The sequence below is a fragment of the Cicer arietinum genome, chromosome 7, assembly GCF_000331145.2.
Source record: "Cicer arietinum cultivar CDC Frontier isolate Library 1 chromosome 7, Cicar.CDCFrontier_v2.0, whole genome shotgun sequence".
Classification (NCBI taxonomy): Eukaryota; Viridiplantae; Streptophyta; class Magnoliopsida; order Fabales; family Fabaceae; genus Cicer; species Cicer arietinum.
Window position 1 is genome coordinate 4,235,916 of NC_021166.2, and position 20,924 is coordinate 4,256,839.

The 20,924-nt window shown below is 32.5% G+C and overlaps 4 protein-coding genes across 5 annotated transcripts in view; 1 reads left to right on the forward strand and 3 right to left on the reverse strand.

The window, feature by feature from the left end:
• LOC101493129 (protein REDUCED WALL ACETYLATION 2) overlaps nt 1-8,893 on the reverse strand; it is a 10,415-nt gene extending 1,522 nt beyond the window's left edge. The window contains exons 1-15 of one of the 2 annotated variants that reach the window (XM_004508060.4): nt 8,296-8,893; nt 8,054-8,145; nt 7,404-7,550; nt 7,240-7,296; nt 7,079-7,151; nt 6,039-6,197; nt 5,689-5,838; nt 5,344-5,599; nt 5,140-5,261; nt 4,792-4,878; nt 4,611-4,699; nt 4,458-4,520; nt 4,186-4,242; nt 1,993-2,089; nt 1,759-1,917 (exon numbers count right to left, since the gene is read on the reverse strand). In XM_004508060.4, the coding sequence (XP_004508117.1) occupies nt 1,759-1,917; nt 1,993-2,089; nt 4,186-4,242; nt 4,458-4,520; nt 4,611-4,699; nt 4,792-4,878; nt 5,140-5,261; nt 5,344-5,599; nt 5,689-5,838; nt 6,039-6,197; nt 7,079-7,151; nt 7,240-7,296; nt 7,404-7,550; nt 8,054-8,145; nt 8,296-8,328 (1,641 nt within the window). In that variant the 5' untranslated portion in view covers nt 8,329-8,893. Of the gene's footprint in view, nt 1-1,758; nt 1,918-1,992; nt 2,090-4,185; nt 4,243-4,457; nt 4,521-4,610; nt 4,700-4,791; nt 4,879-5,139; nt 5,262-5,343; nt 5,600-5,688; nt 5,839-6,038; nt 6,198-7,078; nt 7,152-7,239; nt 7,297-7,403; nt 7,554-8,053; nt 8,146-8,295 lie in introns of both variants that reach the window. The other variant, XM_004508059.4, reaches the window with a different exon arrangement.
• A 1,976-nt stretch (nt 8,894-10,869) lies between these two features.
• LOC101494315 (uncharacterized) lies at nt 10,870-12,550 on the reverse strand. The gene is made up of 2 exons (XM_004508063.4): nt 12,059-12,550; nt 10,870-11,441 (listed from the first exon to the last, which is right to left on the reverse strand). Exons 1-2 carry the CDS (start codon nt 12,392-12,394, stop codon nt 11,214-11,216), a joined length of 564 nt encoding a protein of 187 aa, XP_004508120.1. The 5' UTR covers nt 12,395-12,550; the 3' UTR covers nt 10,870-11,213.
• Nucleotides 12,551-14,839: 2,289 nt separating this feature from the next.
• LOC101493993 (cell wall / vacuolar inhibitor of fructosidase 1-like) lies at nt 14,840-15,352 on the forward strand. Its single transcript, XM_004508062.4, has one exon. The coding sequence runs from the start codon at nt 14,840-14,842 to the stop codon at nt 15,350-15,352; it is 513 nt and encodes a 170-aa protein (XP_004508119.1).
• A 1,470-nt stretch (nt 15,353-16,822) lies between these two features.
• Nucleotides 16,823-19,408, reverse strand: LOC101493675 (uncharacterized). Its single transcript, XM_004508061.4, has 2 exons — nt 18,817-19,408; nt 16,823-17,471 (listed from the first exon to the last, which is right to left on the reverse strand). Exons 1-2 carry the CDS (start codon nt 19,171-19,173, stop codon nt 17,217-17,219), a joined length of 612 nt encoding a protein of 203 aa, XP_004508118.1. The 5' UTR covers nt 19,174-19,408; the 3' UTR covers nt 16,823-17,216.
• Nucleotides 19,409-20,924: the final 1,516 nt, after the last annotated feature.

Sequence of the window (20,924 nt, forward strand, 5' to 3'; positions counted from 1 at the left end):
TAGTACTACACCAAATTAAAGAGTTCAGGGTTTACATAATTCACTTGAATGCCTCATCGTTATAATCACTTAAATCCACTTAATCACTATAATCACTTAAATCCACTAAACTATTTATGCTTAAGCGATTACTGAAAACCCATTTAATTTGTGAAAATATTTTTCTTTTTCATTTTTTAAAAATGTATTCATCTTAATTTAGTAACAAGGTGTGAGACTTTTAAAGTAAACTATTTTATGATTGAGAATAGATGAAATGTTAACTAAGGAAGGTGCATTTTTAGAAATAATGAAAATAATTTTTTTTTTTGATATTTTCATAATTTTAGAAAGTGCAGATATTTGTCTACTCAAAGAATTTCTTATCTCTTTGTTAAGAAATAAAATTAATACAAAATTTAGATACCGTAAGTAAAAATGGCAGGCACGCACTATATGACATAATTGGCAAATGGTATTACAAGCGGTATTATTTTACAACACTAACATAAAGAATGAGGTTGCAAACAAATAAAAGACATGCTATTCACCGCCCTCTTTTCATCTATACTCTATACAACTTCAAACTCTCTAAAATTGCAGCAACTAGCCTATTAGAAGGAAATGATTCCTTCTTCCTTTTGTAGATTCTTTTTTTAGTGGTGGGGGAATGTGAAGACTTACATCTTTCCGTAAATTGAATATGCTAAATAAACAAAAACAGTCCTGTCTGGGGTCCCATTACATAAAACTTAACAATTTAGTTTTCTAATGACCCAAAACCTCTTCCACACAGCCAACATTAGGAAAGTCTGAAGGATCTTATGGTGATGGAGGTCTGACTGGATGACCCTCTTTAGGGGCCTGTTTCTCAACAAGGCTACTGTTGTCAAAAACAAAACTCAAGTACAAACTACAAAGTGAATGTTTGGGGGCAGTATGATAGAAACTGGTACCAAACAGAAGGAATTAAGAATAATAACTGGTTGTTATGGAATAATCTCTGGAGAAAGGTTCTCAATCAGAGACTCAAAACACAAACAAATAAATAGAACAGAAATAATACACAGACAATTCTGAACAAAGGGACACGGTTTCCACATGTTTCTCCAAGGAATTGGAGATCTTTGTTTCTCCCTCCCATAACCATTTTATAACTTCCCAATTACCCCATCTTCCTTTGTGTGACCCTATTTATTCCTAAACATAAACATGCCATAACAGACAATTAATATAAAATGTAACTGCATAACTGCTATAATTATTTTTATTCTCTCCTCTAATATTGTCCTCTAATAAGAAGTCTGGCAGAGTATTGGTTATGTGACCCCTGTTGGTTAGTTAGTTAGTCAGTCAGCTAGTAGAATACTGGGCAGTGTAGTATATAAATAAGAGGGAAGGAATATAGTCCTTGGAGACTATTGGTGCCTTAGAACCAAACAAGCAATTTTTTATCTTTGTAATTAGAGTTGTCTCTAATTCTTTCTAATTAAAAGACGGGTTCCTATCACTTTCTTGTCAGCTGTATTATCATGTGTTACCCCCAAATTGTATTCTTTTATTACATGTATGAAAGTTGAAAACCATATGCCCGTGTCTTATGTGCATTCCTACACATGTATTCACTTATGTGCATTCTTACACATGCATTCAATTATCTGCTGTGTAAGTATGCCACTGTGAATAAATCATCAACTTAAAATAGTTAACAGAAAATGACTTGGATGAAAGGATAATCAACTGACAAAGATTGTATCAAGTCAGTTTAATAACACTTACCAACATTTCGGGTATCCTAAGGAAACCAAAGGACAACGAATATAAAACAACGGAGATAGTTGTCCCTATAACTAAATTGTTTATCAGACGCTTGTCATCTTTGCTGGGCACAAATGCCGTTTTCAGTGTATTGGTTAGCTGAAAGAGCCTATAGGAAATCTGCAGGCAAGTAGAATGTTAAAACCATAATAAATCAACATAAATAATTTAAACCCACCGGTGCTGTTTACTTACTGCAACATATATGGAAGTAGTAAGCATGAAGTTCAGCATTGGGTAGTCTGGGATCAAGGAAAGCAACAATTTGGGTTGACCATCTGGAACACCTGACCTGAAATAAACCAACAAAAGAGAAAGAAAAATCATTTCATTAGGATAAAAATAAAGCAAAATTTACAAAAAACATGTTGCATCAGGCATGCATCCATGAATCCTTTTGTGCATGTAACTATGCACCCATGTTCGTCCAGGATTTTCCCCTTATGACATTCATTCAGAAGAAGAAAAAAAATTAATTGAAAAGTTGAGAATTTTGGTGAGTAACTCCTGAGTCCTGATTCATCCCATTTGTGCAACAAAGAATTATTTTATTATTATGATACCGGTAAATATTCAAAATTCTAATGCTATAGTAAATTGATATATAACTGATTTTTTTAGTATATTTATACATACTGTAAATATGAGTAAATTTATGTGTGTTATTCTTGTGAGATCACACATTCTATTTATAATGATATTTCAATAATTGCATTCAATGTCTGGAAAGTTGTGTTGACTAGGACTACTAACATTTAGCCTATGGTGCAGCACAATCAAAGAATAATAAAAACATACAATGAATTTTAACGCTTCCCCTCAAGCTAAAGCTTACTATACTTTAAGCTTGTTACATCAAAATATTTTATCACAAAAATTGAAACTAAGTTTGACAATTGTTGGACTTGTTTGAGAAGATGAGCCACCATTTATGATTCAAGTGTGGGTAAAGAGTCACCACCGGATTGATTATCAGTGGGAATAAAATGTGCCACTAATATGATTCATATGTGGGAGAAGAGTCACCACAGGATTGACCGTCGGTGGTAATAAAAGGCAACACTAATATGATTCATATGTACCTCATCGTCAATTAAAGAGTCCTCGCGTTGGACTGAGTCACCATCAGATTGATCATTGGTGGAAATAAGATGCACCACTAATATGATTCATACGTGGTAATAGAATCACCACTGGATTGATCATCGGTGAGAATAAAAGACACCACTAATATGATTCATATGTGGAAAAAGAGTCTCTATCGGATAGATCGTCGGTGGGAATATCCTTGGATTTTCTGAGCAAATGGCACATTTTCCTTGAAACCAAGTTCTCACAGCAGCAGCCCAACCTGCGTAATTGGCAAAACCAACCAATTTTCCGCAAGGAATGACCAGGAGAGTAGTGAAACTGAAAGCACAAGAAAAAGCAACAGCAGATAGAGTGTGGGGAGTTGAAAGATGAGAGGTTGCTGAAAAATCACCAAATGATGAAAAGACCCGTAGAAGGTGGCAGAGGGGCATTCGCGACAGCCAAGATAAAATATGGTTGTCAGAGACAGGTGCACGTGCAGATTTGGTGGAGGCGCATGGGACCCAAACATAGAGAAGGTGGACATGTCTGACGGCGCATGCAGTGTCGGTTGACGACGGGAAAAGCATTGTCATGCTCGCCAAAGGATTGTGTGGTGGTTTTGGACAGTGGTTCTCACTGGAAAAGGTGCAGCTGGTGTTGGCACAACTATAACAATGTAAAAAAGGACAGAACTGTGGAAAAACTATGAAAATGGTGGTTATGGTGCTGCCAGCGGCAAATGCCGCCGCCGGCAGCCATAGTGAAGCAAAAAGATAGGTCAGAATCAGAACTTGCTCTGTTAACATGTAAATATGAGTAAATTTATGTGTGTTTTTCTTGTAATATCAAACCTTCTAGGAAGTTGTGTTGACTAGGACTACTAACATTTAGCCTAGGATGTAGAACAATCAAAGAATAATAAAAACATACACTGAATTTTAACGCTCCCCCTCAAGCTAAAGCTTACTATGCTTTAAGCTTGTTACATCAAAACATTTTATGCAATTGGGAAATAGTATTTCTAGAAATTCAAAGTCAAATCTCAATAATGAAACAAAGAATTCAAAGTTACAAAACATTGAAAGGGATAACCAAAGCTTATCAATGAATTTAGGAATCTATATGATGGCATGCCAAACATGTGAACTCTACATACCCTAACATCCAGGATCCAGGTATCTCATGCCTAGGATCTAAGATTGTTGGGCATCTAAGTAGCCACCCAACACCCCCTCAACTCTATCAAGATAAATATGAATTATATCTAGTAAAGAACCAGTAAATTCTAAAAGCAAGAAATCAGCTTCTGAGTACCTTAACCAGATATGAATCTGGGAGATGTAAGTCTCCAGTGTAACCTTCCCAAGCCATCTAGGAGGAGAAAAGAACATTAGAAAATTAGTTCACAAATTAATAACCTTAAACAAGTAAAGTTACTAGGATGCAATACATAAAAACTTGACAGCGTGTAGCACAAATTATCTCATTAAGTATGAATACACATCTTTGTACATTTTTAAATGTGCAAGGGAAAGTAGCAGAAAGAGAGAGATTAATAAAAGTTGTGGTCTACAAAGACAACTTACGCAAAAAGGGTCAGTGTATAGCTACGAAAACTTTGTGTAATATTGCGCAAGCATATGTAAACCCTGTTAAATAAATAAATGGCACATTAATCACTAGAAAGGTTTTGAATAGTCAAGGCCCCAAAAAAGTACATCAAGGAAAAATGGGCATACGTTATGGGAATCCAGGAGGTATAAGGATGGTATTTGTTGTAAGTAACTTTGTCCAGCTTGTATACATACTCAAACCATAAATAACCCGTCTACAAATTAACTCAAAACAGTCAGGGCCACAAAAATAATACAAATCGAAGGTGTACTAGTATAATAACAAGCACCACTAAGAATATTATACCACAGAAGATAGTAGCACAACAGCAGCTTTGATTGATATTCTGCGTTTTATTTCTGCTTCCTCCAATTTCTCCATCCATCGTTCAACCTACAATATCATGTGATAGTTACTAACATACTCAACTCAAAGGAAAAAATAAAAGAGGCAGAAGTGAAATTAAATTCTGCATATCATTTGCAAAAGTGAAGATCCATAAACTTATTAATTTGAGAAGCTCCTATAAGCTAGAAGATCGTCCCAACCGGGCCATATTCTCCCACATCAAAATCATCACTCAATCACAGAGAGGGTAGAGGTGAATGTTAGATTAGTCTAGACTACTTCAAAAACATAAAATGAGAAACTCACAGTTGGATGATAATAAGCATATATCATTCCAATTATCCATATATAGCGATCAAGCCCTGAACGAAAATGCCACTCATGCAAGCGGGAGAATTGTGATTTAGATGGATCAGGATCAGTATAACCTGCAAGTTCAAAGAAACATTCCTGTCAGCATGATCAGATGTTCTTTCAGGTGTGCACCCAAACATCATAAATAATACTAACCGAGCATGAAAGTAAATGGACTCCAAAGCCATTCAAAGACTCCAGGTGTCTCCCATACTAAGATAACAACCAAGAAGCAAGCAATGATTTTGGCAGCAATGACTGACCCAATCTCATTGTACTTGTTGAGAATACCGAGTGCCCCATAAACCATAAGGGTGAAAAGAGTGTGCATGGGGCAGATGTAGTACAACATGTAACTGTTGTTAAGTACAACACAACAGAACAATACCAAGAAATTAAGTCGCCACATCATCTGTTCAACCAGAAAAAGAAGGAAGACGTTACAGTCAGTACACACCAAATATGAAAAGCAACAATCTATACTTCTAGGAATTGGCATACCTGAGCGAATCTTGCCATGCTAAAATCTTTACGAATATAATAATATGAGAAGTTTCCAAATCCAGTCATCCAAACATATGCAGCGATGAACAAACGGATTGCATTGTAGATTTCAGATGCAGCAAAGTAATGGTACATCAAAAACAATACCTGTGTCGATGCCAAATGGTAGAAATGTGGAATGTTAGTATCATAAGAGTTGAGTAATCAAAAGCTCTGATGAAAACAATCAAAACCAAAACTGAATGGTGCTTCCCTTTATAGTATATGTGGACCTGAAATTATTCCCATCATAAATGATAACAAAGTAAGAGACTACTTCAGTAATATGAATTGAAAAGGTGACCAACCTGCATCCAGCCTTTCCATTCTTCAGTCTGGTGCCTATTTAAGTAAAGTATGGATTTCCCAGAAAATGGCGACTTGTCATGATGTATTGTAAATGAAGTTATTGCCGAAACTATGATGAGGAGAAAATAAAGGAAGAGGAAGAGATCCCTATTGTAACTCTGCAAAAACAGATGATCGTCAAACAACATATTAGTAATGCATGAAAAACATGTTTTTCAAATATATACTTTAAAACTTTATGGATAGCGCACAAGATGTATGTGGTATACTAAATTTTGCTAGCCTGCGAGCATTAGAACGCATTTGGGTACTTGCTTCTAAGGTGGTAAGTTGTGCCGGTATTAATGCAACAAGTAAGTCACACCTTTCTATTTTTATCCTCCACCCCCCCTTAATTATTGAGTTAAATCCTTTGGCAGTTGCTTACCCAAATAAACCTTTAGCAGTTAACTCTTCCGAAAAAATGGTCCAAACCCCCATTTGGATTTTTTCCTAATTTCAAATGGTCACCCAAGTATTCCAAAACCATGAAAATTTAGAGGAAATCTGTCGATTTTCAAAATTGGGGGAGATAGGAGATGATGTAAAATCAGGGAAATTCACTAAGACTGGAGTTTTTCTTTCTAATACATCGACTTCAACTTCTAAACTAATTATGTTTTATTTCCATAACACAACCAATTATTATTTTCTTCATTATCCTATCTGTTTTGCCATATAAATCCAGCAAATGGATATCCAATATTCAGGAAGTATTATGATAGAATTTCAGAAAGTATTAAAAATTCCCTCACAACTGTTTGAAAACCTAACATAGGAAAACCTTAGGTGTCTATCAATGGCTACACAAATGACAAAAATATGAAATGCTACAGAACATGCAAGTATGTTGAAACATTATGAAGAAACAGCTGGGATCGAGCTAAAATGCCATGCTGCAATATTTGCTTACAGAACTGACAATTCAATTTCAATCACAATATTAGATCCAGGCATAGAGAAGAATACAAAAAGGAAGTAAAATTAAGAAATTATTAACCTTTTTTGATGAGCCAAAGAAATCTGTGCGATCGCACAAATAGTAATAACCCAAAAGAAGGCCAAATTCAGACCTGTAACAAAAAAAAGAGTTAAGGAAATGGAAGTCGGTAGTTTGATCCACACATGTAAATATCTTGTCATATAGTTTGATTCACTTACATGGCTCTAAGTGTCGAACGGTTTTCAATCAGGAAATTTTCATCCATCAAGAGGAATCTGAAGAAATAATAAATGGTGAAGCACGTAAGTCTTCATTTAAGCAAAGACAAAAGTATAGAACCATAATTTATGCAAGCAAAAACAAGAGCTACATGAATTACTACCGGATAACTGATGAGGAGGCAGTTAAGCTTCGAGCTTTTGAGCCGGTTGGGGATGCTGGCAGTTGAGCTCCTCCCTCCAATAAAACTTCTCTATCTTCATCTTTAACAGCAATACTGCTCACTTCAACTAAGTTGATGTCCGAATGCCTACTAGAATATAGAATAACTTCTATAAGAAATACTAAAACAACAAGTTCTTAATTCCATCCTTTCTTTACGCATTGGATAAAAAGTAAACCGTCCAACAAAATTTCTCTCCCCAAAATATTTTATCACTTAATCTGCTCATAATCTGATTTTACCATTGCAGATACCTTTAAAATTGTTCTATCGCAATTGCAAATCGCAATTTAGAACTATGATCATATTAATATATTATAAAAATTTCAATTGTGAAATATCTTTTGCTTAAAAAGGAAAAAAATCAAATTCAAAGTTACATAATGGAAACCAATTAAATAAAAAGAGCTAGCTACTGCAAAATAAACAGTGACAAAATGTTCCTAATCATAAAATGGCCAACTACTTAACTTCCCATCGAATTATAAATTATTAATTAATAATACATTATACAGCACAAAACTTCTACCGTCACTCGAAACAACTAAAAAATTCACGATTCAAAAGAATAACAAATCGATCAAACTTACGCTTTGGACGTTACAGAATTTTTGCGATACTCCAATATCTCGGAATATATCCATGCCAAAATGACCGGAATGATCCCGAGCAAGAACGAAATCTACAAGCATCAGAAACCAAAAAATCAGTAACGCGCGCAAAATAAGCACAAACACAACGAATTTCGTGTAGCGATAAGATGAACAAAGTAACAAGCTGTTAAATAATACGAAAAGGTGCAAGATCTGAGATCAGAAGAAGCTGAAAGTACCTGACCGGGAGTAACAGGACTGAGGATATGCATTTCGAAAAAATCACGATAGATTTCCGAATTCACCGGAACTGAAGCGGCATTCGAAGAAGATAGCAATTCGACGGTGATCCACGAGTAGATCTAGGGGACAAGAAATGTGAACCCTAGATATACGAAAACAATAATGTGAATGAGAAGAATATGGTGTAAGAAAAATGCTTCCAGTAACGGTGTGGTCTGAGTGGAATAGTGCAACAAGAACTAACTCACTCACTCACTAGAATTAAATATGTGTAGTACTATTATCGGTGTACAATTTATTGAATATTTAATTATATAATTAAAATGGAATTTTCAACCGTTTGTCCAAAACTGTGGATGATGAAGATTTTGACTAGTGTTGTTTTTATTTTGGAGTCTTTAGAAAGTTTGTATAAGTTGCATGTGTGCGTTGCAAACTTAGAACCGACAACTCGCATTGGTTTCTGTAATTTGAATTCAAGTTTTTATGTGATATTGGCGAGATCCACTGGTTATTCATTTTTTATCAGTATCACCGACACTAGCATTTCTTCTCTTCGCTTTCTCCTCCCACCATATTTACAGTTCATTTCATTCCCCGCGTTGGCCCACACCTAACGCAACTACCAATACACTAGAATTATTAAAAAGACAATTTCTAATTAATTGTAAAAGATTCTTTCTATTTATTTTACTTTTTGGAAACTTATGAAAATAATAATAATTCAAACAAAAATGGCTTGAAATGAGAAGGCCGATTATTTATGAGAGTTGGATTCATCTTTAATTCATTGTTATTCGGTGGTACTTTCCTCCAAAATTCTTGCCACAATATTTTATTATTCTAAAATGATATTTTAAAAAATAAAATAAATAATATCAATTATTAATGATTAAATTAATTATTAATATCATGTATAATCAATAATTATTATATGAATTATTCATCTAATCACTTTATCAACTTGTCATTTTAGAGAAATTGATTTCCTTGTAAGAAATTAAAAGAGCCAATAAACTATTTTCAAAATTATTTATGAAAACATTATAATTTAACCTGTTAATGGATTTACAAAAGCATAAATTACTCACCACTTGACTGGTCATTAGCAAGATTTTCCTGAATAAATAGTAAAGTGTGTTCATAAACATATTTGCGAACTTTATAAGACTTTGAAGTAAGTATTCCGAACTAAGTTGAAAGGATGCTAAAAGTATTGTCATTGAACTCTAGAAAATTCGTTTTCTAAACATACACAAAAAATGTTAGGTCCAATTTAAAAATGAGTTACAAAGCATAGTCCATCTTAGTCTATTTCCACTTTTATTGTCAAATGCACTTTAAGGTGACACAATGAGCTCCAAACTAAGTTTGTCAATCATGAATGTGTTCATCATCATAGATGTTGTGATATCAGATTCAATTGTCGTAAGATACCCAAAATCTGGCTAACCATTAAGTAGCATGGGTGCTTAGCACTACACCCATCACGCACTAAACTAATTCAATGTCAATAAATACGAATCCACGTTGAAGGCTGTTTTTAGCCCTTTTAAGATGGCTCAAAACTTTGCCATAGTAATAGTGCAAGTACCAAGGGAGCAAGAAAAATCAAACAAAAATTTTCTATGACGATCACGAGTGACACCACCACATGCTACCGAACATCCAAGATTAGTCATCACCATTTAACTTGAACCTATCATGGCTCGGATGAGACCAATAAATGGAGACGAAAGCATCACCACCAATAATAGAACAAACCATGCTTCTTTCGATGTCCAAATACAGTTTTCTATAGCTTGCTACTTTTGAGTATGAGTTTATCTCCGTCTGTCTATTCCAATATTGAAGTTTCTATGAAAACAATAAAAAATAAAATACTAACAAAATTGCTAAGAAAACAAAAGAGATAACTCTTGTATGAAAAGTGATGCATTTATTTGATTTGGTAAGTATTTGATTTATATTTCTAAGATAAAATGTGCTTTTATAGAATCATTAATCAATGCTAAAATGTGCTTTTATAGAATCATTAATCAATGCTCTTAAGGTGCCCATTATCATGACAAAAAAATCATTGTTGTTGGTGGCAAAACAGTGACAACCACCCGCACATCTGACACCCCACTCAACGAGCCACCTGCTTAAACCGATGACCCAAATTCGGTTGAAACGCCACCCATTGTGAGCATTGAGCGATGTAAATCAAGCACTGGGGAATTACGCCAGACCATCCAAGTGTATGTTTGGTTTAGTTTTTGTCAAACTCAAATCACATCATAATGCAATTTTGGTTGTGATTTATAGAAGCTACAAATTGCAGCTTACACCTAAACGTGAGTTTGGCCTCCAAGCCACTGTGAAAACAAACAACCTACAAATCCAGCACCAAGCAACCCAGTAGGCGAATTTTAGTAATATAGATATCAAACAACTGATTCTTAGTAGAACTAATTCGTCATGGAATGGAGATTCACTTTTTGAGTGGATCCAACATTCAGAAGTTCAATAAGAGTGTAAGACATGAAGCCCCATCAATGTAATTGCAACAAATAAGAATAACAAGATTGTGATAAAAACCATTATGTTAAACCAGAAGAATTCTACCAACAATTTCAAGGCGTCAGAAATATTATGCATAAGTTCTACAAAGTCACTGACCTACAAAATACTAAGATAAAAATAAGTCTGTGAAAGTTGTCCTAGTAGATGTTTCAACCCACTATCGACTATGCACCAGCCAGAAAAAACTAGAAATCCTAACAATGCTGCAGCATAATAATACAAGAGAGCACAAAACAATTCATGGACATACTCATCCTTTCTTTGAAAAGTGTTCAAAGAACAGAGAGTAATATAATTGACCTATGGTTGACTTGTTAAGTCCTCAAGCAAACCAATGGACCCAACTCTATTTCTTAGAGGGCCTTTCATCATCTTCTCCACCGTCGTCATCATCTGAATCATCTTTATCTGACCTCTTTCTTTTTGGTGGAACCTCAGCCTTCTCATCATCATCCTCATCACCTACTCCTTCATCTTCCTCCTCGCCATTCTCTTCTGGTTCAAAATCACTAGATGCTTCTTCCTCTTCAGGATTGCCTAAAGGGCGGACAAGGTACTCTGTCCCCAAATCATCCTACAACAATTTATACTCGAAAGAGTGATTCAAATGCAAACGAGATTTATAGCAAAATTGAATTATACAGCCAGCAGATTGGCTTCAAATGCAAACGAGATTTATATCAAAATCAATAATACACCTCTGGAATCAATTTTGCCTTCACCAAAAGTGCAACCAAACATACAATGAGGAATAAGCAAGCAAAGCACGATACAAAGTAAGGAATTGTAACAAATCAAACACAAGTTCCTTGGATGTCTAAAATCCCTAATACCTAACAAGGCAAAAAAGTATGTTGGCAGTTACTAATTAAGAAGATTCAGATGAATTGAGAAATATACTATCCGTACCAAATAAACTGATGCATAATTCTAAAATAGAAATTCTACTCAAGACAGAGTTCTAAAAGGAAAACGGACATTAAAAAAAACACAGAAATTTACAAGCTCATAAAAAATATCATAAACAGGGTAAATGAATCATAATTGAAAGGAAAAAAAAAATGAATTCAAAGCAAAAATAAATCTATGGAATAAATTAACGAACAAGAGACAATAAACAATCGATATTTCAGACGAACAATTTCAATAAATTAGGGATTTAAATTTATAAAGCAAATATATGACGGTTACCTCTCCCTCGTGCTCCTCCTCGTCATCATCGTTCTCGTCGTCGTCGTCGTCGTCGTCGTCGGGCTCACCGCCAGGCTCACCATCACCTACTTCTTCTTCCTCTTCTTCCTCTTCATCATCATCGTTACCGCCTCCAGGAGCATCATCTTCATCCTCGTCCTCATCTTCATCGTCATCGTCACCGTCGTCATCCTCATCATCATCTTCATCACCGTCATCATCTTCGTCATCGTCTCCGTCGTCTACTACTTCCTCGGATACATCTTCGTCATCCTCACTCAAAACGATTACCTCATTTTCCTCAACTTTCTCCTTCGATTCCTCCGTAACCTTCATCTTCAAATCCAAACTATTACACTAATTTCTTAAAAAATAATCAAAATTATATGTTCGAAGATTAGGGTAAAATCGATCGGAAATCGAGCACTGGAGAATAGAGAACACAGCCAAGTTACCAGCCTCTTCCCTTCGTTTCTCCAGTTACTCTGCAACAATGATCTGAACCGTTGATACACGAATTCACGCGGATCGATGACATGGCATTCAATCGGACGGTCTCTGTATTACAAGTGAAGATAGTTTGATTACGCACTGCGGCGCCCACTACTCTTATTTTAACTCTCACGTGTGTCACGTGCTACTTGAGTTAGGGTTTTCATCTTGGGCTCATTCATTTATCCGGCCCAAGTCTATATTTTGTTTTGGGTCTTCTTAACTTCGAAAAATTTACCCCATACCTATACTCCACATAAGTAAAGAAATGACTTTTTTGTCCTCGTTAAAATTATAAAACTCCAAAAAATTTACCATTTCACCTTTTAATATTTCCGCAAAGAAAAAAAAAAGTAAATATTTTTTAAAATTTCTGGAAAATTTGTTTTCAAGATTTCTAGTACACAAAATACACTTTAGAAAACTATTTTTAACTTTTCCATTACAGAAGCCTCATTTAAAAATCATTGTTCAACTTTTTTGGTAGAGAAGACTCTTCCAAAAATCTTTTTTCAACATTTTTTGGTAGTACCAGAAAATTTAATTTAACTTTTTCGAAAACTATATACATACTGGAAAACTTGGTTTAACATTTCTGATAGTTACCGAAAATCTTGAACCTCAAGTTCTTTGGAAGTTTTATTTTTTATTTTTTGTGTTTATTTTTTATTTGTTTTTAAATAATTATAATTTTATAAGCAATTGTGATTTATTTCTTTTTATTTTTTAATTTTTCAGTGGATGTTGGTGCACGAGTAAGAGGTGGCAAAATCATACGAATTACATGTGACGTTGATACTTCTACGTCATCCATGATGAATTCTCTAGAGAGGATTTGACTAACAGCTTCAAGGAGAATAAGACGGATAATAATTGTTTTTAATTATTTTTAATTATTAATTTTTATGCATATCATTTATCTATTTATTTTATGTTTAATTATTTGTATATCATTTATCTATTTATTTTTATGTTTAATTTTTTATTATTATTTATTGTTAATTTTTAATTTTTTTATCATTAATATATTTATTTTTTATTTGCAACAATATTAGATATATGAATATTTTCCATATATTTATAATAAAGGTGAATAAGGTGCTGATGTTGAATGTATTGCCCAAATAAATTTGAACTATTGTGAGGAAAACTTATCCTAATCAATTATTCATATTTCCTTCATTGCGTAATAATTAGTTAAATTTTTTCTCTCTTAACTTTCTTTAGTTAATTTTGTTCGCATAAATTAACACTGTACTTTTTATATTTGAATTAAAAAATCATCTATCTCTTTTTAAAACTACTATTTAATTTAATTAATAAGTATTAAAGTAATTTTATGTTTCTATACTAAATGAATCATTAATGTGAAGAAGAAAAGAAAAAGAAAAAGGAAAGGTTTCGGTAAATACTCGAAGATGCCCCCGACGGAGAAATATCATCTGTATCATCGACGTGACAGTGACGCAAAGATAAGGACAAGAGAAATTTAAAAGTAACATTAAATAGTTTTTAAAAGGATAATTAGATAATTTATTCTAAATAAAAAAAAGTAACATATTAATTTACACCAACTCAAATTAACAAACTATATATATAACAAATATTATATTTATTTTAATTATTATTAGAAAAGCTCACGAATCTCGTGATGACAATTGATGAAATTGAGTCAAATTTAGGAATATGTTAGGATAAACAAATAATTAAAATAAAAATAAAAAGTTAAAAGTTTATTTAGATGAGATAATTAGTACGTGTGTGTAATAAATAACAATTACCAAACAATTTCATATGTAAATATGAGATTACTATCCATGATATTAATAATTTAAATATGAGAAAATATATATATAAATTTCTAAAATTAAATTGTAATTAAAAAATATTGGTCTGACTTCGAAAGTTTTTCATTTGTAAACATGAGAATATCTAAAAATATTGTTTCACTTTTTTTTTTTTTGACTAATTTATTATATTATATGTTTCATATATGTATACTATAATTACTGGATAAAAAAAATATAGAGAGGGAATTGGAGGGAAATTGAATGATCTAGTAGTGTCATTTGTAAATATATATTAATATATATACAATATAATATATTTAATATTGATAATTAATAGTCACAAACAATAGTGTTGACTCGAATTAATGCAAAGTTTAAAAGTTAATTAATGAAACAACAAATGAGGCAATTTCTAGTATAAAAGTAAGTTTGCCCTCAAAGAAATTGTGTGTCCACTCATCCATCCTCTCTTAATTTTCCTTTTAAAATTCTCAAAATCATGTCAATGATAAAACCATTTATTCTCATTTTGTGCACAATTGTTGTTGTAACTCAAGGAAAAACTGTAACCACAAATTATGCAAATTTAATACAACAAACTTGTAGGAAGACACCAAATTATGGTCTTTGCATTCAGTACTTGAATGGTAGCCCAGGAAGTTCTACTGCAGATGTAAATGGTTTAGCACAAATCATGGTTAACGTAATTAAGACCAAAGCAAGCATTGCCTTAAACAAAATTCATCAAATTATTGGAAGGAGTGCACAAAAGGTGGCACTAAATTCATGTGTTGATAAATACAATGCAGTTTTGGTAGCTGATATTCCACAAGCTATTCAAGCTTTGCAAAGAGGAAATCCAAAATTTGCAGAAGATGGTGCGAATGATGCTGCTGTTGAGGCCAACAGCTGTGAAAATGGCTTCTCTGGAAAATCACCACTCACTGCTGAAAATCGTGCTACACAAGATGCAGCTGCCATAACCGCAGCTATTGTTAGATTATTGCTCTAGTTACTTTACTTTCATTATGCTATTCAACCATCAATAAATTAATATTATTCTCATGTCATAAAAATTGTATTTTCTGTTTCTTCTATCTTTATAGCTAATAAATTTATTTGGGATAGTTAAATTTATTTTATTGTGTAATATTTTTTTGTTGAGGTGCTAAAGTTATGTCATGCTGCTACTAGACATTACAATTATCAATAAAATCTATAAATGATCGAAATTAATATGATAATGTAAACTAAATGAATGTCGTAATGATATAGAAATAAAACATGAGAATAAAAATATATACCATTCTTTTAAATAATAAAGGAAAGAAAATGAATTAGAGAGATATTTTAAAGCTAAAAAATAGTCTTAAACTACTTTTCTTTGGCAGAAGAAAAAAATAGTGATAAGAAGAAGAGCTGGGTAGCAGCGTAACACTATTTTTATTTATATTCAACTACGACTAATTTTTATTTATATTCAACTAGCAATAGTTGATACCATGAAATACATAATAGTTGATATCAGGAAACACATAAATATTTGTTTCTAAAGATGAATGAGAATAAATATTGTGAGTCGTTTGATTGTTAGTATTAAATTTTTGATTAAGTAATTTTATATTGACTTCTAAAATATTTATAAATAACGTTAACATATTTTTTACTGTCTTGTTCATTCTAATATATGGTTTCATTTGTAAATTATTCACATATTTTAATATGAATTAAAGTTATTTTTGTGTAAGAAAAAATATTGTTTTATTCCAATCTATTCATCCTCTCTTGATCTTACAAAACTTGTGTTCAGAGACAAACCCAACGGAGGGCGGGAATTTTCATAAACTACTACTACTAAATAATGCTTCTATATAAAGATAATAAAAAGAGCACCATAAATATGGAAAGAAGACAAAATCGATAAAGACAAAAAGAAAATATTATATAGGGAGAAGCTACTATCTATTATTGTGTATAAAATCAATTTTTTGTATGATACAAGTTTGTTCACTTGTGTAGCTAATTGTCAGGCCTTACTGAAATATGAACTCTTATGTGTAGTGCTATCATTCAAAGGGGTTATGAGTGTTGTATGGGGTGGAAAAAAAAATGAAAAGTCGGTGAAACTGTGACAAAAGAGATGTAAGAAGTGGGTGGAAAATTAAGGCCCAAAAATAGTCTTTCTGCCCTGCCCCATATGCCCTTTTTAAGAGAGAATGACAGGCGGAAATAGCAAGAATTAAATGAATAGGCTCTTGTCAATAGGTTGTTTGTTTGGCAGCTCGAATCCACACTAGCTAACTTTACACAGAAGGAACACCACCATTGATACATTGATAGTGGATTAAGTGGCAAACCTAGACTATGCCCAAGTACATGTTTTAGCCCACTATTGACTATGCACTTGCCTGATAAATATAGTAAACCCTAATAATACTGCACCATAACAATACAGAATAGCAACAAACCTAAGAAGTGGGTGGAAAACAATAAATGTGATGATTAAATGCAAATGTAAAAAACAAAAAAGTTTTACACAACCAAAAACTTCTGTATAAAACAAAAGAGATCTACCAACAATATGAGAGTACCAGAAAGAAATAGGAATGAACAATAATCTACTAACCTAAGAAGTGGGTGGAAAATAAAATTGAAGTCTGTAAAATTTGTCCTACTACATGTTTTAGCCCACTATTGACTATGCACTTGCCTGATTAATATAGTAAACCCTAATAATACTGCACCATAACAATACAAAATAGCAACAAACACTTCCATGAACTTGCGTATCCCTCTTCTCTGAAATGTGTTTAACGGACAAAGGGTGATATGTTGACTTATAGTTGACTAGTTCTCCAGCAAAGAATGGACCAATTCTATCGTTTAGAGGGTCTTACGTCATCTTCTCCACCATCGTCGTCATCTGAATCATCTTTGTCTGACCTCTTTCTTTTTGGTGGAACCTCAGCCTTCTCAACATCATCATCACTGTTACCTTCATCCTCTTCACCATCATCTTCTTCCACTTCGTCTTCCTCCACACCATTTTCCACAGGTTCAAAATCACTAGATGCTTCCTCCTCCTCAGCAGCGCCTAAAGGGCGAACAAGGTACTCTGTTCCCAAATCCTCCTAAAAACAATGTGTAAGAAAGAGTAACTCAAATGCAAAAATACATACAGAAAAAACCAATTATATAGTTACAGTTGATTGGTAATGTAATAGTTAAGCAACAAAATTGATGCAAATAACTAAAATTTGTGTGATTGGCTACATGAAGATGGCTACAAATGTAAGTGTCATGATTTGGAGTTCTTGTAGCAGAAACTAAATTTTCAAAATTCAAGCAATCCAAGCTATCTCAATTCAGGAACGTGCCAATTATATTATGCACATTCCAAGTGAAAACGATTTAATTATTCTGTCCAAGATGAATTACTAATAGCATCAATGAGACAATAAAAACAAATCAACAAGTAAATAAAAATAAAAATGAACGAATTATAAAAGATAAACAAATAGTGTGTTACTATATAATTGGGTAATCCATCATATTAAACATTCGACAAATAAAATTGATTATGTAAAACTGATAAATGTTTAGATGAGCATTGAGTTTGGAAAAATCACCCTTTTACCGCGATTTTTTTGAAGCTCAAAAGTGTAGCTTCTACCAAAATTGTGGTGACTCAACGTGATTCTCCAATTATCATCCCAAATCCAAGGATACACGTATGTTAAAGTGAGTTGAACTTAAAATATTTAACTAAGATTACAAAAAAGGTAAAAGTAAGTTGACACCAAAAATATTTACCCTTCACAGATATAGAAACATCAAATACTAACTTTGAGTTAAAGTCTATTTTACAGACAAAAACAAATCCTATAGGAAAACACCAGAAATATCAAAATATAATCAAAATCAATTTGATATATCTAAAGTCTAAACTCATCACAAACATTGAATACTATATGAACAAAAGTCCGAACTCTCCTATTGTGTTTGGTACTTACTGAACAGATGCAAATAATTCTGAAAAATAAATCCTACCAAAACTGAATATAAAAAGAGAAAAGGACATCGCGAGCAACTAGACTAATCATAAGCCATTGCATCACAAATAGAAGGGAAAAAAAAATAGATTGCAAGATGTAATAACGTAATATCACAATTCACAAATAGCTAGTCTCGATTGATAACAGAGAAACTGCAATGTCTTTGCAAGTAATCACAAACGAACAAATCTATTAAACAAAAATCAATTGATGAAAAGTTCACACGGTTTACAAAAGAAACCCTAACTTAAAACAGAATTTTAAAAAATAAAAACAAAATCCAAAGGAAAATCGAACGAATCAAGCAAAATTAACGAATAAGAGCATATAAACAATCCATAAACCAGATTTACAAAGCATAAAAATTGTAAAAATTTCAACAAATTAGGGTTTGGATAAAGCTAATATAAGTTATATTTACCTCTTCCTCGTGCTCTTCCTCATCCTCGTCATCATCGTCTTCATCATCATCATCATCATCATCATCATCTTCATCATCATCGTCATTGTCATCGTCGTCATCAGGATCACCACCACGTTCACCTTCAGCTACTCCTCCTTCTTCTTCATCTTCCTCGTCATCACCGCCACCTCCAGTAGCATCATCCTCTTCATCCTCATCGTCATCGTCATTGTCTTCTTCATCATCATCGTCTTCGTCTTCACTGTCTTCTCCATCAACAACTTCTTCCTCTGTGTCACATTCTTCATCATCTTCACTCAAAACAATGACCTCGTTTTCCTCCACTTGCTCCTTCAATTCCTCTGTTACCTTCATCTTTCAAATCCAAATTATGCTGCAGATTTTCGGTCGAAAAATCGAGCACGGAAGAATAGAGAAAACACTCGAACAGCCTCTTCTCTTCGCTCACCCAGTAGCTCTGCAGCACAGATCTGAACCGTTGAAAAACAAATTCACGAGGATTGTTGACGTGTCAATGTATCGGACGGTTGATATAGAAGGTTTTGTGTTTCAGCGAAGATAATATGATTGAGCGTTGCGGCGCTCGCTCAGTATTTTCACAGTCACGTGCTACTCAAGCTAGCGTATTAGGGTTTTCCAGTTACTTCTACGAATATTCGAATCTTTTTTATTCTGCAAAATAAATTTAGTTGATTTTTTTTTTAACAAAAATTTTGTTAAATTTTAATGTGAGATTATTAATATTTAAGATATTTTTATTTCTAAAGAGATTTGGTCTTGAAGTTTAAATCTTTTAACAAAATATTAAAAATTAATATTAATTTATACGGGTGGGATGTAAAAGTGAGAAATATATTAAATCGTCTAAAAAGTCTGATTTTTTTTTTTTTTAAATATATTAATTATAATTAAGAATGATAATTTTCAACATCAAAAATAAATTTAACAAAGAAAAATGTTCTACATATATTTGAAAAAATAAAATAAAAAGGGTATTGTGGTTAAGTTCAATTAAGAGATTAGCAGTTTTATTTATTTCTCTAGAAGAATAACTAAGGAAGTTGGTTCACAATTCAATGTTGTTTAACCAACTAATTTATGACCATTGAATCTACAAAAAAATTATTTATTTTTCTAGTGTTATTTAAAAATAACAAGAAATCTTTAGAAGAAAATTGCTAACAAATACTATAATAACACTTGCTAAAAATCTAAATGTAGAAAAAAATTTGTGTAATTTAAGTTTTGAAATTGTAAAAAGTGAAATTTTTACATTGAACAATTGTTTTAATTTTTAGTTTTGTTAACAAGTATCCTTAACCCAATAGATAAAAAATAACAAAGAAAGATATTTGAAGACGCTTTTAGAACGGTGGGTATTCAAGCAAAGAAAGCAAAGTTAAATGATAATGATAAATAATTTCAAAAGAAGAAAACGGCTTGTCTTCCATTATAAGTGCAAGTGCAACTAGTGCTGCAAATTTTTAAATTAACGTCATAGTTCATAGTACTATTTTTTACACACACGCAATCATATGAATTCAGATTCCCTATGCTCAAACAAACCATAAATTCACGCATTTAAAAATTAGCGAGTAGTCATATCAATAGGCCGATTAACAATATACAAACTTTTAATTTTTAATTAAGAATATTAAATGTAAATATAAATTTTCCGTCATATTGAATTATTATTAGAGATAATTTGATGATAAGATATAAGACAACATATAAATAAAAAAATACGTAGTTGAGCGAGAAAATTTCGCCAATTATTATAAAAATAATTAAATTCCTCGATAATTATTAGTCATCAATAAAATTAACGAAGAATGGTTAAAAAAATATAAAGTAAAATACTTTAATGACAATGATAGAGATGGAATATATAATAGGAGATTTGAATCCTCAAAAGAAGACAAATTGTTGTTAATTGTTTGAGTAAAGTTATACTAATCAAGTTCTTATAGACAAGTTGTTTTTGAGAAAAAAACATTATATAAGTGGAAAAATGCGTACAAGAATTAATCTCTATTAACTTTTTCCTACACTATAAAATGGCCTAATTCTAGAATAAACTCATAATTTGAAGTATCACACTCTTT